Genomic DNA, 19,786 nt, shown 5'->3' on the forward strand with positions numbered 1-19,786 from the left:
CGCCCGCCGCTTTAAGGCGCACCACTGCCCCCCGGAGGCCGGGCACGCGAACTCCAACACATGTGTCACCGAGCTTGCAAATTGGAGGTTGATTTGCACACGGCGTGTTCTCATCTTTATCGATCCATACTTAGACATATTTTATACAATGTTATAACTGACAGTCTGTAGCATGTTCCCTTTCCCGTCATTTTTTGACGTGATTATGTTCTATACAACTAAATAAAAACATCAATCGTAGTTTGCTGTGAAATTCAGAAAGCACAGGCAGTATTTCTCATTTCATTCATTTTTACTGCTTTATAAACAACACTGGTCCTACAGGGGGAACAAAACACCATTCAGGATTGCATGCCATACTGTAGGCCTTGTGAGATCATAACTACTTGTGAGATCATAACTACAGTACACTGTTAGATAGGGTATATGCAATATACAGTAATTACATGACAACGTTCTGCATTGACACAAAAATGCAGATGTAGAATGGAAATATGCAGATATTTAGTGTCCAAGAGAGGGTGGAGAACAAACAGATGCACGCGGGTACAATTCCTCGTCCTCCGTGGAGTCCCCAATGTCTCCGCCTGCGTCTCTTACTCCTCGTTTCGATGCCCTTTCAGGGTCACGCGACGACTTTTCTCAGTCCTCTCCCTTTGCGGTCTCGGCCAAATGCATCCAGTTCTCTCTGTTCTTCTTACAGCCCCCCAGCAGTGGGGAGCAGGCGTCAAACAGTCTCGATACAGCCTGAGGGAGACAGAGACAGCGAGAGTGTGATGACGGGGAGCGATGGGAGACTGGAAGTGAGATGAATAAGAGGATGGAGAAGCATTGAAGACACTGTTGTGGTTTTAGTTAACACATGCATGCATCCACACAGGTGTAACAGCTGCAGGAATAACGCACCTTGTAGAGCGGGTAGCAGATGTCATCTATGTATTCCACTTGCATGCATGGCAGCCGAGTGCTGTTCTCTCTGTTCATTATGTCCTGGTGGGAGGGGGGTAGAAAAGGGACGACTTCACAGGAGGCCGGAAGAGTTGCAGTCGATCTCGTCAAACATAGTATTATTTAATCACATGATCCCTGTGTCAAGGTTTTTGCACCTGCTGGCTAGGTGTGATGCTTTTTTAAAATTTTATTTTTTATCATATTATTTTATATATGTTCTCTAATCTGGGACTGAAACAAGTCTGACTCTTCAACTGAAAAGAAAGCCTGCATCAGGGAGGTAAGATAAACCTTTTTGGGATGAACGTGACTCTTATTTTACCATAAAGAAGAGTATGAAAAAAGAATGATGATATTTATGACAAATACCACAGTTCATTTAAATAAATTTCACGATTTATGAGTGCATGTTTCTATTTTCTGGTTGGGCTTTCGATGCGACCACATGTTCACAAGCCTTGGTGCAATATATGAATGTAAATAAGAAAAATAAATCCTGCGAGCGAGACTTACAATGGGTTTGATTTTGAACTCCTTTTTCTCTTTGTCCCCTTGCGCAAAGAACTCCATGGTAACCAGGTTGGCAATCTGTTTGGGAGAAAGAGTGAGGTCAAGGCTTGTGATGCATTCACAAAATGGCTCAGAGATTAAAAATGTAAAACATTTTTAAAAACAAGGACGTATTCAGATGAAGAACCTACCCTCTTTTGTTCCGGCCAAGGCTTTGTGATGGCAGAGAGGTCACTGGCTGTCATCAGCATCGACCTGTGGGGTGAACAAATACCTTAAAGGGACGGCCCCGTTGCCCCGTTCCACCACGGATGTCATTAGCGTCATTGATGTGATTCTCACCTCAGTAAGTCTCTTTGTTTCTCACTCTTCCATCTCACTCTGCTCTTCTTGGCGAGAGAAAAGAACTCCTTCCTTCTCCTACAACAAACAAAAAGAAAGGCGGGGCATCAGTAAAAGAAGACGTACGCGATGCTCGACCTGCAGCTGCTGTGACGCGTCCCGCTCTGAACGTACTCCATGTAGACGGTCAGGTCGGTAGCGAGGATCGCCCTTTTGATCATGTGCAGGACGGCTCTGTGGTCGTCCGCGGAGAGCCCGCTGAGAATCTGACTTCCCTGGGAGAGGACGAGAGAGACAGATGTACAACCAGATGTACGCAGACACCGTCCGGCTCCAACACGACGACAAAGACTGTGTCCACACTGGGACTCAGATAAAAAATACAAATTAAGACCACTTAAGGGAGATTTGGCAACATTTCTCTCGGGGGATACGGCCGTTACGGCTTTTGAATGGTATGACATTTTTTTATTTCGTCTGGCAACCCCGAATCTATTCCAAGTGTTTAAATTTCATACAAACAATCAATCAATATCTGTAACAAAGGTCAAATATATCATTATATCATCTAATTAATTGCACTCCTCCTGCGTGTGAAAATCGTTGGCGTGTCGTGCAAAGCTTGATTTAAAAAGGACTCGAGTTAAAGAGACGGATACGGAGTCCAATGATGTGCGATGTTGGAGATGAACACGGGCGTTTATTGTGGTTCACACGTGGCTGGACGTGATGAGAACAGGTAACGACAGCTGACTCAGAGGGTTAGAAGAAGAGGTCTTACTGTGTTGTTCAGGATGAAGAGGCACAGGTTGTAGTGGTGGTTTTCAAGAGACGAGTGTCCGTACAGCTGAGCTAAAGGCTGTTGGCTCCTGAGAGAGAGAGAGAGAGAGAGGTTTGGTTTAAGGTGTTCCAAAGTGTTTGAGCCAATTGATTTGGGGCCTTTTAAGAGCATTGGGACTCTAACTGGGGTGAAAAAGTGCAATATGCCTACTGAGGGTATCACTGTCCCAACCCCCTCTCAATTAAAATAAGAACAATCAAACGTCGGAGCCACCATGTTGGAGTCAGATTCACACCAACACAGAGCTTAGAGCAACAAAACCATCTGAACCCAAATAAATAAACCTAGAATTCGAGAAATTTATGAAATCTAGTTTGTATGTCTAAGTGCTGCTATGGAAATAATTCCCAACACCTTCGAAATAAACACATAGGCAAAGATAATACACTAAGACATCAGAATGCTATAATTGACTGAACAGAGAATTTCAATTTGCTCGATATTTAGTCCCAAATATATCATCCTATGAACAAACCCTTACTATTTATACTTAGTGTGCATCAACTCGCCATTGACACTGATCGCCATAACAGAGCTGTTACTGACCATTGAAAGCATAATCAGTATAATACTGGATGAATATGAATCAAACCAAAAATATACACAGCCGTGGATTAGATAGAAAATGGACACAACATGAAAGAAGGGGAGGTAGTGTTCACCTTTTAATGTACGAGTTACTGACTCCTCTGTGGTCAAGATCGTGACTCAAAGTGGCGATCATCAGTGCTAAGATCTCCAGACGGGAAAAAATGCTCTGAAATACAGCAGAGAGAGAGAGAGAGAGAGAGAGACTGAAGTTAAGACGTTTGGGTTGAGAAAGATGACGAGCAGCAGACGCAATATGAGATTATTAATATGAGATTATTAATATGAGACGCAGCAGTCCATCGTCACCAAAATTAGGAGAAGCACACATTTCCCTGACTATTAAAAAGGGAGACTTTTTTGTTCAAACATAAACTTGCAGGATTATAGGAAAGTGGATAGTGCAACAAGAGAAGTAGGAAACAAGTACAATATATAATCCAACAGTAGAGGTATATTAAATAAGTACATCAAAAGTTAGAAAAAGACAATATAATCAGATTCATTATGGTTGGATCTACATTATTGCACATATGAGGTAGGAAATATAAAATGTTTATATTGCTCATACAAACATTGACGTTGGCACTGATATTGCACATGAATGATGATTCAGCAAACATGGTCGTTTGGCAACAAAAAAAGTTACATTTGTATCTCAGCTTTTTATAAGTGATGGGTAATTGTGCGCTCACCTGGAGTTGGTCCGTGGCCATGAGCATGGCGAACATGCTTTGAGCGGTGCTCAGCGCGTGGTTCCAGTTGTGGTAAGGCACGTTGTTCCTGTAACCACGTCTCACAGTCAGGACCCACTGGCACAGACTCTGGAAGGAGAGAGACACGCACACGAGCTGGTGAAGAACCCAGGGGGGGGTCAGGTAGGGCTGGAATGTGCGTTTTATTTCTTTTTGTAAAGAAAAGCTACAAAAGGGGAGAGCTGTGCGCCGTTAGCCGTGCACCGTTAGCTGTGCGCCGTTAGCTGTGCGCCGCGCCGTTAGCTGCTGCCTCAGTCTGCTGCAACAGCAGTTTTATCAACTCTCCTAGTGCCACTTCCGGGTGAAATAGTTTTTAAATGGCTCCACACCTGTTCAGTGTCCCCATGTGCACAACTTTAGCATAATTTAGTCACTAGGGACTATTAGACAATAATTAGTGCGGTGGCGTGTGTCAGAATACTGGGAGCTCAATGGTAGGCTACGGAGAGTACTCCGAGACCAGTGTTGCCCGAGGGTGGGTTTGAACCCGCGGGCCTCAAGACCGTGCAATCTTCAGCCGACATGTCGTTACGTACAAAGCGAGTAAAATCTGAATTCCATATTTAGACTTTCAATTGCATAGAGGAAGAAAAAACAAGGGCTCTAAGATCAAAGAGGACTGGAGTCACATTGAACGGTAGTGAATGAGAAACATGGAAATCAACTTTGTTCATATGCCATGTTGAGAGTAGCACCGTGAGCCGGTGTCGAACCCTCAACCCTCAGCACATGTCACAACCCCATAATTCTAAAAGCGAAAAATATGAAAAACTGTGTCTAATGCAGAGGGTTCATACTCATCTCGAGCCCCTCCGAAACACTCATTATAATCCATGTATTTTTCACATTCATATGTCAACGGTTGAACAACGGCGGCACGACCCTCCGCCATGCAGCGTTAATCCTCGGCAGGTCGGTTACCTTGTAGTCAATGTTGAACTCCTGCACCAAGTTGAGGTCCAGGAACATGCGGACGGTGGCCTGGGAGGTCAGCTCGTCTGGCAGACCAAAATGAGAGAAATGGAAGTCTAGGAGTTGCAGCGATTCAACGGGAGGAATCGTGGCCTCCTGAAAAAGCATAAAACATAACACAAATAAACAATCTGAATACACCTTTACAGGCACCGAGCATTCAGGCGCTAATCACGGAGCATTAGTCGTCAAAATCGGACCTCCCGTGTAATGATTCCAGGACTACTTGACAATAGGGGTAAGTGGACGAGGAAAGGGAAAAGGGTGGTTGCGTAAAAGGAAGAGGATGGGTGCGATTGTCCTCTTTCTTGTCAATATTATTTACATGTATATATTGCCAGCGAGGCAGGACCCAACTGGAAGAAAATATTTCCTTTTCTACCAAAAAATAGAGTTCAAGAGTCACCTGCAGGGCTTGGATTTCCTCTTCCGCCGCGGTGATGTGGTAGGCGAGAACCTGTGGCAAAGAAGAGAGAACACACATCAAAATGTTCACTCGGCTGCAAGGTAAGGATGTGAGTTGTAAAAACAGGGTCCCCCACCTCCTGTGTGACTTCTATGCTGGCCCTCCGCTCCTCTGTGATCTGCACGGCCTGAGCGTACTGCAGGGCCAGGCCGCAGTACACCGCCAGGTCCTCCAGCAGGCGCTCGTCGTATCTGTTAAAGGCCTCCACCTCATCCGAGTCCCTGCTCCTCTTGTTCGTCAGCTGGCACACCGCTGTGGGACACGGAGAGACACGAAAAGGGGCAGAGGACAGTCGGTGCAGTACGAGAGGGAAGTTTGAGGAACTACTTTTTGTGTGTCCGCGATGTACCCCCGAACGTTGCCACTCTTGACACAAGACTCACCGATGACATGTTCGGACCTCTCGTTTCTGACAGGGCAGCAGATCACGCTCTTCAACGAGTCCTCGGATCCCCGCGACACATTGAGCGTTTCCTTGGTAACCAGAGTTCGAACGGCATGTGATTGGTCGACGTCTTTGAAGTCGCGCTCCCTGAAAAAATGACACGTTGCAACAAGTTCCATTAAGTCTGATGGTGACACGTTCTTTTGTCTCAGTGGTTTTCCGAGCAACAGGCAGAACCTTCTGTAGATCTGGCAGGTTGATCCGAGCTCCTCACACTCCAGGTGGATCACTCTGGAGAATGAAACCTGCAATTTAAAAAAGAAAAACACAAGAGAAAATACCGCACATTAGGAAAGACACGACCGGATTATCTAAAACAAATAAGGAATCAAACAGGAAAATGCACCTGGTCTTCCACGACTGAGGGTTTCCCACCGGGGATGAAGATGGTACAGTACTGAGCATGGGTGAAGGGCATGATGGTGGCAGCCATCTTACTCAGGAGGACTTCAAAGGAATGGTGCTCCTTTGACAATACCTGTGCCATCTCGATCAAGGCCTGACACGCACATAAACACACACACACACACATACACAGTTAGATTACGTAGACATACAAACATGCATACATACGTGACATAGAAATACATAGGATAGATTTCACATGGTTCTCTGGTTACCTGGCTGCGTTTGGCCTCCTGTCTTGAGCTTTCATACAGCTGGACGTTATCCAGCACCATCCCCAACACGTCCATATGAGTTGACAGCACCTGGCGCATCAAAGTCAACTCAAAGTTAACGCAAACGTATTGCTGGCTCGCTTCTCAACAGACTCAGTCCGTATATTTAGAGTTGGAGCCATACATTTACGTTGTATAACAATTAATATACATACATCAACAATGGCTCTAACATTTGCTGCCCTGTAATAACAGGCCCGACCCTCCCGTCACGCACCTTTTCATCCATGTTGGTAAAAACGGAAGCCGATCCATCGCAGACGATTCTCTTGTTAATCATCACAACGACACCAACCACCTGTCCACAAGAAGAGGAAGTGTTCGATTGAGGTAAATCTCTTCAATGCATTGCACCATTTTGAAAAGAAATAGTGACAATTGTTACCTCTCCGCTGTGGTTCTTGATGGGAACACTCAACACTGTCCTGATCTGCGACAGCTCATCGTCCTCGAAGTCGAATCTGGGGTCCTGAGGACGTGAACGACGGGACGCACTTAAGTACATAACGGTGCAATTACATCGCCTATTTATACTTCATTGCGACACATTTGTGTGTGTGTGTGAATCATCGTGTAGCTCATCATTGTGTGAATTAAGATCTTGATGTAATTTGGCAGCAAAAGACCTTAACGCCTCCTCTTACTTAACTCTATTCATACCCCAGCGCCCTTAAACTATATACTTGGTCAATATTGTTCGGCTTCAGAGATCCAGCCAGGAATACCCAGTTTCCCAGTAACCTGTGTGTCCCACACGTCATTAGGAACCAACCATCCACAACCACGCTACCTGCCAACTCTGCCAGGCGTTGGCGCCATGCTCCTAATCCCAGTGGTGGGCACCTCCTGTAAGCCCTTAAGTGAGCTGTGCCGTCTTAGTGTGAGTGTGCGTATACGTCTGGGTGTGTGTGCAGGTGAACACCGTGTCATTAGTCAGAAGTTAAGCGGTGCAAGAAGCATCTAAAAGGATTAGGAGCAGGTGCGTCATCTGGGATTCCCCTACACACACACACACACACACACACACACACCTCCATACTCCACGCAACACCCATGTCATCATCTAAAAAGCTTGTAATCGGGATGCGGGTGACTCAGTTGGTGCGCAGTCCTCATTATGAGATTATGAGATACCGGTGCCTTTGGACAAACTTGGTCATGTGTAGAAACGCGTCGGTTTTAAAGAGTCAGGACAACCAATTTGTCAGCTTTAAGGTTTACCTCTGATAGGTCCGTCAGGTTCACCGGTGACCCCGTCACCTGTACGCGCCCCATGACACCGCAGAGGTTGACCTCGCTCAAGCGCCCCGGCGCTGTCGGGGCGACCACCTCCTCCAGGGTGCTCCTTCCGCCGCTGTCCTTCTTTACCAGATAGAGGGAGCAACACTCGGCTGTCAGCAGCTCCTCAGCGTGCAGGGCGGCCCCCTGGCAGAGCTCTGCGACAGAGCCCATCCAGCCGAGACCCCCTCTCAGGAGCTCAGACGCCCACGGGCAACACTCCCCGTGGCCGCACGCCGCGGGATGCCGCAGCGGATGAGGAGAGTGGGGCAAGTCCGGGGAGAAAACCGGAGAGAGGGGGCGGCAGGGAGTGAAGGAGAAGCGGGACGAACGGGGAGAGAGGTGGGAGCCGCCCAATACGTCTGGACTCAAGCAATCCGCCCACTCGAGGTTGGAGGCGAGGGGTTTGAGCCTGTCCGTCAGGGAGGAAATGTTCAAGTGGGAGTTGGTCAGTGGAGAGGAAGGCCTGCGGTGATGGTCCGAGCTGTTCCTGGGTAACCTGGGCAGCGGAGACTGTGGACCACTGACCCTGAAGTCACGGACAAGACAGATTATATAGCGTTAACTCCACTCCACTCGATACTTTTAATTTCTTTGTTTATCCTATTTCATTGTACATTTTCACATTGGAGCCGATCCCAGCTGGTATTGGGTGAAGGCAGGGTTCAAACAGGTCGCCAGTTTATCGTATATATAACCCATATAGACAGCCATTCACGCTCACATTCCTACAGGCAATTTTAGAGTCTCTAAGCTGCATGTCTATGGACTTTGGGAGAAAGCCAGAGAACCCACAGGGAACCCACGCAGAACGTGCAAACTCCACACAGAAGGACCCTCACGGGATCAGGGATCGAACCGGCCCCTCTTGCTGTGAGGTGACAGTGCAGCCAACATTTTCAAATGTTCTTTATATATATATAAAGATGTATTTTACTATTGCACTTTGTTTATTGTCAATCACCAAACCAAATTCCTTGTATGTAACTTGGCAAAAAGTTTCTGATTCTGATTACTGATTGGCTAGGAAAACAGCAACAAAACACATGAAGACTGTTTGTGGAGAAAACGTTGAAATAATATTTCTCAAGCAATTTTTCTCATAAAGCAGTTTTGTATTGCAGTCATGTAGAACTTTAATATATATATATATATATATATATATATATATATATATATATATATATATATATATATATAGGCGGCTTTGACAATGTATATATATCAAGAGATGCAGCCGAGGTCAGTTGTTATTAAAAAAACAAAAGTAAAATAACTTACGCGGAAGTTCTGCGTAAAAAGTAGGCCCTCGTGAAGTCGGAGTGATCGTCCAGCCAGGCCTCCACTTGGTCGCCCTTCAGGTCGTCTCCAAACCTCTGGTCGCGCGTCTTGGAGCGAGGGCTCCACAGCGGGGAGAAGAACCAGCCCATCCCCTTCACCATCGGCGGCTCGGTCACCGTTTCCCCGCGGATGGACCCCTCTGACCCGGCGTCGGCGGCGACGGGAGATGCCGTCCCGGTCGTCGCACCGTCCGGCTCCATAGACTCCGGCGCGTCGGGCTGGAGGCCGGGCATCCCCTCGCTCAAGTAGAGCGAAAACAGGTCGCTTAGACTCAGTTTATCTTTGGCACGGATGAGTCCGGGAGAAATCGCCTGCCCATGTGGAGGTCGGTGAGGCAGACTGAGGCGACGTGACACCGAGAGGAGGAGAGCGACGCGCGGGGAGGGCTCTGGGAGAGCCCGTGGAAACGATTGCGTCAAGGTAATCCCCCTGACCCTTTAACGCTTAGCCGATCTGGCGTCACAGGTGTATTCTTTAAAGGGATCTCATTTAAACTCCATTGCACAATTGATGGCTCGGGCCCAACCTCGCGAGCCGTTCTCCATGAATGATGCTCACGGGCTCTAGAGCCACCTGGAGAAAGTTCCAGTTCCCTCTCAATCACTTAATACCGATAAACTGTTCATTCACATTGAGTGAGCTTCACATTTCTGGTTCACTTCAATGTTATAATGTGGATTAAAAAATAAATACATATGCAAGTTGTAAAGTGTAGGTAGAGTTATGAATACACCGTGTTGCTGTAATTAGACAGTGCAGTGCTGTTTCATAGTAATTTGCTAATTATTATCTAGAAATAAACTTGAGGCCTTCCTTGCATTTTAAAGAGTTTTTAAAAAAAAGGGATATGTCCACCCTAAACTCCAAAAAGACATATTTTCCCCTCTTATCTATAGTGTTTTTATTTTAATTTTAATCTAGATTGCTTTTGGTGTGAGTTGCCATGTCTGCGTTCTCTGTAACATGCAGACCTTGTTGGAACCAGTTTCATGAATCTATTTTCTTTAGACCAATCGTTGCTAAGCAAACCTGCTCACAACACCGTGTGTGGATTGGCCAAGTGCCATATAGTTTGTTTTATATTGTTTATTTTATTGTATTATTATTTTGGGGTGACCAATCCTTTTAAAGGGAAGCAAAACATGCACATAAAATAGGACCGTGATGTACCAGAATGAAGAAATAGCAGCCAGACGTGACCTGACTCAGGACATGCAGGCTTAAAGGAGTGGGGGGACTAGAATGACAGTTATGTAACGTTTACAAAAAAAAAAGGTTTCAATTCATGTTTGATTTGAAAGGGAAGTCTTTTAGTTTAGTTCAGGGCACCAGGACAAGGGACATGTAGGAGTCGGAGCAGTGACAAACAGTGCTGTAACAGGAGAAGGCGTAACGAAGGAAAAGCCCCTCACTGCTACCACTGTGCTGTCTGGAGAGGAAGCATTGCGTTGCATATTTGATTTACCCCGGAATATTAACACAGTCATATGTATCACTCAGTGTCTAAACGGCTCCCTCTGCTGGCCTCTCCCTCCTTCATCATCTGCAGTGGGTGGATCCCGGAGGGTGACAGCCGCGTCGTGATTGGCCGCTCCAGGAGGAGGCTGCCATGACACGCGTGGATGCTGCACGGAATATCAGTTCCACAGCATCAGCAGGCGGCGAGACCTCCATCCTCCATCCTCCTTCTCGTGCTCCCTCTCTCTCTCTCTCTCTCTCTCTCTCTCTGTCTCTCTCTCTCTCTCTGTCTGTCTGTCTCTCTCTCTCTGTCTATCTCTCTCTCCTCCTCCTTTCGCCTCTCCTCCTCTCACCGCCACCCTTGCGCTCTCTCTCTTTCTTCTCCTCTCCCTTCTCCTCTCCCTCGGACTGTAGCGTGGAACCGGAGCGAGGCCTGCTCGAGCTGTCTGCAGCAGAGGACGCGCGCCAGCGGGGGAAACAGCAGCAGCAGCAGCAGCAGCAGCAGCAGCAGGCGGACTGGTAGGTGTGCGGAGGCCTGTCTCCCTTCCTGCAGCACAGGGAAGACATTGCGTTCTCCTCTGATCTCCGTCAAGGACTATCTATTCGAGGTGTGTGTGTGTGTGTGTGTGTGTGTGTGTGTGTGACAGAGCAGAGATCTGGAAAGTAGGCAGGGCCACCACACCCTGGGAGCATTTACTACCACTGCCGGGTTAATGTAGATATTATCATCCCATTAATCTTGCCCGTGTCTGTGTGTGCATACGGAAGGGTTTATGTTCTCTCTCTCTCTCCCTCTGTTTGTTGTCTTTCCTCCACTCCACAGCGGTGGGATTCGGGGCCGACGAGGCCTTCGCGCGTACGCACACGTGTGCCTTTGCTAATGAGCGCGGCGAACGTCTCACAAAGGTCACACCGTTTGGCGTGCCCGGGCGTATCATCAGCGCCCGCCTAATGACGGCCCTCCTCCTTTTCTTTCCAACATCAACCACCAGCCGTTCACAACTCTCCTCCTTTCTGTCCTTCCCTGCATCTTCTCCTCCCCCGTCACCCCCTTTTCCTCCGCCCTCCCTCTCCGGCCATTCCCCCGTCGCCGCCTCCATCTTCACGCCTCTTCTCCTTCCTTCCTTCCCTCCCTCCTTCCTTCCTTCCTTCCGGCTGGCTGGTTTTTTTTCCCCCCAGGATGCCTTGCTCCAGGCCTCTCCGCTAGGCCCCAGCAGCATGGGCGCAGCCTGGGTGGGGAGAGAGAGCACGGATCGGACCCTTCCCCTCAGGACGGGCGCGCCGGCGGGTCACCCTCCTTCGGCTTCAGATGGGCGAGGACGCTGAAAGCACCAAAATCAACCACACCTTCCTGCGAGACTACGTCACCGAAGGTAGAGCAGCGGTGTCCGACCGCACGCTGGCGTGATTGAGTGGATGTCAGCGCCGTGGGTCCGTCCCCCGCACTGCTCGGGGATGGACGTTGACATTAAATCGCTGCATGACTTGGACTTGGTTGGGCACAGTTTGTACATTTAAGGAGTTTAAGGAGCTGGTAGCAGAAATAACATTTGGTGTTTATTTTCTTTTCCCATTGAGAATTAATCCACGCCCAGCCCAAACATGAGGAAGAGTTATTCAGATTATATCTATTTGGATACTTTGTATTGATCAAGTGTGTTTTTTCCCTTCACTTTCACCACTGTCTCCTTTTTTCATGTCCTTTCTATCCTATCATGTCTCCTTCACCCCCACTTCTTTTATTCTCACCATTATCCGGCTCGCTCCCCTCACATTTTCCCCCGTACATCCCGCAGCTGATGTCATCTCTACGGTGGAGTTTAACCAGACGGGGGACCTGCTGGCCACGGGGGATAAAGGTGGCCGAGTGGTCATCTTCCAGAGAGAGACTGAGGTCGGTTTAACATGTACAGCGATCTGGCATCAGCTTGTCCCAAACTTCTTTTCTGCTCTATCTTTACACATCACTGTTCTTTCAAAGCTGTGGTTTCCATCTTATTTGCCCCTGGACAGTCCAAAGGGGAATCGGAGGAGGTGGAGGAGACGGGGGACTCTGGGGAGTACAATGTCTACAGCACATTCCAGAGCCACGAGCCGGACTTTGACTACCTGAAGAGTCTGGAGATCGAAGAGAAGATCAACAAGATCAGATGGCTGCCCCAGCAGAACGCGGCACATTTCCTCCTCTCGACCAATGGTGAGAAACCAGTGAGAAACCAGTGAGAAACCATCTCCACTCCACAGTTAGGATGACCTGTGCGCAGTTTGTACTGCGAGATGTCAGCCGTGATTATGCATGGATTCTGACTGATATTAGCAATGCCATGGCTGACCATGTGGGGACGTTAGTGGCACCGATCTGCCAGTTTTCCAACCACAGAACCTAATCTGTGTGTAGTAAACCTGCCTTGAGCCCTGAAATGCTCATCTGGACTAGGGATCAACTGATCTGACTTATTCCGTCCTAATACGGGTGCCTGGGCTTGTGGTGTTGGTTTTATTAATCAACGCCTCATTATGTGGAAGAGACTTGGATCATTCTGTCATGTGTCAGGAAACATTCGGGCTTGATTTAAACGTAGCGTTTCCTCGCTTTTTAAAATGAAATAAAACCAATAACTACTTCGATGTATAAACGTGCTGAATTCCAACACCATTGTCACCGCGGACACCCGATCCGTCTATTTGAGCCAGTATCGGACCGCTAATCCGTTACCCGTATCGGTGCATCTGTAATCGGGATTTTCTCCCCGAAAACCGGGCCACGTGAAGGAGAAATCAATATCAGGCCTCCTCTCCGCTGACCGAGGCGTTTATTGTCAGCTTCCTCTCGACTTCCTGTGACGCGCAAATGTCTCTTCTGCCCGTCACAGATAAGACCATTAAATTGTGGAAGGTGAGCGAGAGAGACAAGAGGCCGGAGGGATACAATCTGAAAGATGAGGAGGGGCGGCTCAAGGACACCTCTACCATCACCTCCCTGCAGGTGCACACACACACACACACACACACACACACACACACACACACACACACACACACACAAATACGCAAGCCAGCTGATGCTCACCTTTATGTTGGTCAGTCACATATCAGGTTGATGTTCCCTCTGACCCCCTGACTCTCATGTCCTCTGATTCCCCCCCCCCCCGCGGCCCCCCTGTCCCTGCCCCCCTGTCCCTGCCTCTGTATCACAGGTGCCGGTGCTGAAACCCACAGATCTGATGGTAGAGGTCCGTCCCAGGCGAGTGTTCTCCAACGGGCACACCTACCACGTGAACTCCATCTCAGTGAACAGCGACGGGGAGACCTACATGTCGGCTGACGACCTGCGCATCAACATGTGGCACCTGGGCATCACGGACCGCAGCTTCAGTATCCTTACTTAAAAAAGAATTCATGTTTATGTCACGTACATTTATTTATTTACTTTGAATTATTTCACTGTGCTCACGCTCCGCTTTTTATAACTCCGTAGCTCGCTATTTTATTTTTCCATGCGTACCGCAATCCTTTAGATTAGATTTAGATTAGATTTTACTTTATTCATCCCCAGTGGGGAAATTACATGAAGCAGCAGCAGCAAACATGTTTACAAATGTACAATACAATAAAAATTTAAATAAAATAGCAGGGCATATTACATTTAAGAATTAAAATAATAAAACAGAAAGGAAAGTGTATACAGTGTATCTACAGTATAAAGCGACAGCGTTGAAAGGTTTATTGATGTTTTAAATTGAGGAGGATCTGGCCAGAGGTGATTTATTATAAAGTCTAATAGCAGTGGGCAGGAATGTGTGTTTATTTACCGGAGGAGGTGACTCATTTGTGTGTGTCATCACTATCAATCCTGCAGCCGCAATGTGAAATTGTTACAGAATTATTTTAAAGTAAAAATCTATTTCTGTAAGAGGAATAAAGGTCAAAATAAGAAAAGTGGAAGAGATTGAGCCCTTTCCTACAGATTAATTTAAAACACTGTCAAGAAAAGTCTAATATTTTGGGGTTCAGTCGACATACATTTTTATCATTTTCTAAACCTAAAATTATTGCTACATATGCCGGTATGCCGTTTGAACAAGAGACAGTGCGTGTGACTCCATCGATAGTGCTGATATGCGCCGCACACAATCGTGTAATAACACAATTCCACCTCTTTAGAATATACATTCAGCTGAACTACACTTTACATTCTCATCTGAACTCATCCGTGATCTATATTTCATGTAAAGGCCATCTATGTTTGGATTTTTGTTATCATCAGAGCGCTCGGTGTGGAGAGGGGAGGAGGGGGGGGGGGGGCATTTCCCATTCAAATGGAAGCTGACCTAGAAAACCATAGAGGCGTCTCTGGAAGAAGAGTTTAAATAATTCACTCGGCAGTTTACTTTCCTCTGAACCACACAGGACCGACCACGAATAGAACCGAGAGGGGAGCGGACTGAGGGCTTATTTGGGGGGCGGTTCTACCAAACATGTCGGTACTGACAAATGAAATGTTGGCCTGCAACTAAGACAAGCAACTGAATAGGATTTTGGGTGACTCATCCAAATATTATTACATATTATTACAACATGTGACGCTATTTGGATACCAAGGATTTGCTGCCACCTCAGTGGTGTTTAATCCCTAACCGGCCTCTTTCTCTCAAGACATCGTGGACATCAAACCAGCCAACATGGAGGATCTGACGGAGGTGATAACCGCGGCGGAGTTCCACCCTCACCACTGCCACCTGTTTGTGTACAGCAGCAGCAAGGGCACCCTGCGCCTCTGTGACATGAGAGCCTCGGCGCTCTGTGACCGACACACCAAACGTGAGCGGCGGGCAGGAGTTTGAGTTAGTAGAATTGAGCACGAGGCGCGTTGCCCTCGCGATACTCAATGTCACTCAATGTCACTCAATGTCACTCAATGTCACTCTGTCGTCGTTCAGTGTTTGAGGAACCTGAGGATCCGGGGAGCCGCTCCTTCTTCTCGGAGATCATCTCCTCTGTGTCGGACGTCAAGTTCAGCCACAGCGGGCGTTACCTGCTGACCAGAGACTACCTCACCGCCAAGGTGTGGGACTTGAACATGGACAAGGGCCCCGTGGAGACGTACCAGGTAAGGTAGCACACCCATGTGCCGGTTAGGATCAGTACAACCGGGGCTGATTAAATGTCAGCGGAGCCCTTGTAGCCTGTGATTGTTGTGTTGTTGTAGATGACGATGACGTCTAGCCAGATTGTAGATGTTACGCTTTGGTAATGGTGGATCCTTGGGACCACCATGTTTTAGTCTGAATCTACCCCAAGTGCCTTGAACTTGCATTCTCTTTAGTAGCCAGCAGGGGGCGACTCCTGGGCTTAGTGGGATTGACAGGTCGCTTCCACGACGTTGTAAATGGTAAATGGGCCTGTACTTGTAAAGATCTTTTCTAGTCTCCCGACCACTCAAAACATGACATCATTCACCCTTTCACACACTGATGGGAGGAGCCACCTGCCCATCAGGAATAACTAACATTAACACATCACAGGGACAGCTATGGGAGCAATTTGGGGTTTAAGTGTCTTGCTCAAGGACACATCGACATGGACGGAGCCGGGGATCGAACCACCGATCCTCTGATTGAGGGGCGACCCTTCTGGTTGCACAAAAATACAAGATGGCGACCGCCAAAAGGCCGAACTCGAGGCTTCAAAAAAGCGCAGTCACACAAACCAATGGGTGCTGTCACAGAGACTACGTCCACTTCTTATGTCTGTGATCGGGCCCAGACACTAAGGTTGACTGTGTGCTTGATCCCCAGGTCCACGAATACCTGAGGAGTAAGCTGTGTTCCCTCTATGAAAACGACTGCATCTTTGACAAGTTTGAGTGTGTTTGGAACAGCTCCGACAGGTAAGGAGACGAGGATGGACGCAGTTCAGTATATTTCAGTTCATTTGAAAGCAGCGGCCTGTGTCAGTGTGTTCCTGCTCGCATTGATTCCCTGAATGCTCTTCCTCGCCCATTATCCGACAGCTAAATAAATCCCAGAGACAAGCTCTGCCGACTTCTAATCAATCCCTTCGCCTTCCTGTTTTTTTTGTTTCCTTTCCTTCGAGCCTTTTCTTCTCTTTCGTCTCCGTCCTCTCCCCAGCGTGATCATGACGGGGGCGTACAACAGCTTCTTCCGGATGTTCGACAGGGAGACGGGCCGAGGCGTAACCCTGGAGGCCTGGCGGGAGAGCAGCAAGCCCCGGGCCGTGCTGCGGACCCGCCGCGTGTACAACGGCGGTAAGCGGCGCCGCGGGGACGTGGGCGTCGACAGCCTGGACTTCACCAAGAAGATCCTGCACATGGCTTGGCACCCGTCTGAGAACATCATTGCCATAGCGGCCACCAACAACCTGTACATCTTCCAGGATCGCGTCAGCCCGGAAACCCAGTTACAGTGAACAAGGCTATTAATATATTCAAACCCCTACGGAGGGCGTGTAGTCGTTTCCTTTTTCACACAACACTGAGATGAACGGACGACCTCCTGTACCCATCAGGGCATGTCCTCTTTCGGCCCCCACACCGCTCCGCACTTTTTGAAGACGTTTGTGTAACTGCTCCACCGTATAGGGGGGGCGGTCGAAGAGGTGCGGGGACACCTCTCCCTCGGCAATGACTCAGTGCTGTCGACCACACACTTTGCACCCCTCACTGATGCGCTGCGGTTCCCTTTTTGGCAGAAAAGAAAGATTGTCGTTTGGTAGCGACGGACGAAATGTAAAAAAAAAAGGTCCAAATGACTTAATCTTAAGCCTTTTTGTTCTTCTGCTCACTGTCGTGGAATAGGAGTGGTCTTATCGTACAGCTCTTCACAACCACATCCTAAACCGTTCTGTCTCTCTCTCTCTCCGAGCAGCGCTCTTGGAGATGTCTCGTTTTTAAACGCCCCGTAAATCTCGGCCCCATTCCCTTCGCAATAATGGCACTAATGAAAACACAGTGCGGCAGTATTCTTTGGCTTTTAAAAAGATATACGCTCTTTTTACTGTTAGCTGAAAATATTCTGTGTTTTATGTTTTATTTTTTATTTTAAAGGCGGTACCCATTTTGGTTCCAGAGAGCTGAAGGATGAAAGAGGACTACACTGCAGATCGGAACAATTGCGATATTGGCATTACATTTTAGTTTTGGGGGGGGGGGGGTTGTGCACAAACTGACACTTACAGTTTTGTTGTGTATATTGGGCCCTTTTGGGGTTTTAATTGAAGTAATTTCCTTGTCTGAACTCTACATACCTACGTGTTAAATTATTGAAAACGAGAGCGAGTTGACGTCTCATGTGTGCAAATTGAGGCCGATCGGTGATCAAATCTAACACAGACAAAGGTTTGATTTATGTTAAGCGTTATGCTAATTGGAAGGAGAAAAAAAAAAATGAGCAGCTTTCATTCTGCAATGTGTAAAGCACACGTTGAAGAAGTATCTCACAATCAAGAAAAAAAGATGGAGTCCAAAGCACATAAACGAGGCCGATCAGAGTGTAGACGAGTGAGCGTGTGTCCGGTGTAATTGTAGGTCCGAGGTTGTCGTCAGTGCAATAGCTCATTGTGTACATGCCTGAAATATCTTTATCATGCAAACAATAGTCAAATAGATTTATCATATCACAGGTTCGTGCCGTCATCACACCGTATACCTCACAGTGCCACATGCTACTCTGGAGCTGAAAGGCCCAGGATGTACAGCAGCAGTAGGGTGGATGTTCGTGTTGGGCTGTCTTCTGTGACTCGGTCACGATTTTGATTGTTTACAGTGAAGTGCTTTGTTTTCAAGTGACCTTGGCCCTGATGGGATGATCGTAAGCGGTCTGGATGGGAAACTGGAGCAGGTGGAGTAACAGTATCAGTGCAAAGGTGGAGGCTGCACCTTTTAAAAAAAAATTAATTAAATAAAAGAAATCGGTGCAAGCACTCTGTGTGATGGATCAACATCAGTTTCACTGTGTAAACATTTAAAAGGGACAGTTCACCCAATATTAATAATAATAAAAGGATATCGCCGTACAGATGTCTGCCGTGTCTTCATTATAATGGGACTTCATGGCTTGTGGAGCTCAAAGCGGCCCAAAAAAATAATAATCCATTTGAAAAACTCCACAGCAATTTCTCTTTAATGGAAATCATTTTTTCGTAAAGGAACTATGGCTTTAAGAAAATAGTTCCTGCATGGAACTGGTCACAACAAGGTCTGTATATTTATCTTGAGTAACCGGGTCATGATTTCTAAAAAGAGACATTACTGTTTTCAAAACATATTTTATTTTGGAAACTTTGAGCACCACAAGCCGAGTGCCTCATAATAATCTCCAAAACGATGCATTATTGATTTTTCGGGGTGAACTGTTCCTTTAAATCTTCAAGACAAGCAGACAATTGTTCAAATGTACGTTCCACTCTCTTCACTTTTCATCACGGTTTACAGACATTTACGTGACAGCCTGCGGGCTGGCGTCTATATTTTGGTCGTCACTGTCCACCGTTGTTGTTGAATGCCGACAAAGTGGGTTTAACAAAGTGTGCAACTCGGAAAAAAAAAATCCACGCTGACATCTCACAAGGAGGCGGTTTCCATAGTGACGAGGGCTCAGTTCTCTGATGGCGCGTTGTAGTTTAGAGCAGGTCAGTTGTAGTCGCATCATAACCGCCGCCACACGCCACCAGTGAGAGGATTCGTGTTCAGGAGCACAGCAGCATCAGCATGTTGCCATTACTCAAAGCTACTAGTGTGTATATCTATCATACTTAAAAAAAAAAAAAAAAGAGACAAATCTAACAATTAAAAAAATAAACACATAACTCAAATGAGGTGAATGAAAGGAATGTGCATTAATAAAATAATCTGACAAAAAAAGATGTGCTTTTTTTGTGTCCGTGTGTCTATCTTTAATGGGACATACATCAGTGAATGACTTTCAGACTTTCAGACTATACATCAGAATAAAAGTGTCCAAAAGGGGGTGCGGTTTGAAAGACAAGCTCTTTAATGGCCATTGCACATAAACTCCATAAAAAAAATAAAAAATAAAAGGCCCTCAAATTCACAGTTTCCAGGCTCAACACTGTGTCATTCACAGGTAAGTAGAGGTTACAGCTGACTGCTGTTTACATAAATGGCTTTGTGTCAGGTGA

At 47.0% G+C, this 19,786-nt stretch overlaps 1 protein-coding gene and 1 pseudogene across 1 annotated transcript; one reads left to right on the forward strand and one right to left on the reverse strand.

The window, feature by feature from the left end:
- Positions 1 to 231: 231 nt before the first annotated feature.
- Positions 232 to 11,194, reverse strand: LOC117739099 (annotated as a pseudogene).
- Positions 11,195 to 11,936: 742 nt separating this feature from the next.
- On the forward strand, positions 11,937 to 17,056 carry ppp2r2ca (protein phosphatase 2, regulatory subunit B, gamma a). The gene is made up of 9 exons (XM_034536960.1): positions 11,937 to 12,000; positions 12,424 to 12,521; positions 12,641 to 12,824; positions 13,501 to 13,613; positions 13,825 to 14,002; positions 15,284 to 15,448; positions 15,568 to 15,737; positions 16,426 to 16,517; positions 16,759 to 17,056. Exons 1-9 carry the CDS (start codon positions 11,937 to 11,939, stop codon positions 17,054 to 17,056), a joined length of 1,362 nt encoding a protein of 453 aa, XP_034392851.1.
- Positions 17,057 to 19,786: the final 2,730 nt, after the last annotated feature.

This window comes from Cyclopterus lumpus, chromosome 1 (assembly GCF_009769545.1).
Source record: "Cyclopterus lumpus isolate fCycLum1 chromosome 1, fCycLum1.pri, whole genome shotgun sequence".
In the NCBI taxonomy this organism is placed as follows: Eukaryota; Metazoa; Chordata; class Actinopteri; order Perciformes; family Cyclopteridae; genus Cyclopterus; species Cyclopterus lumpus.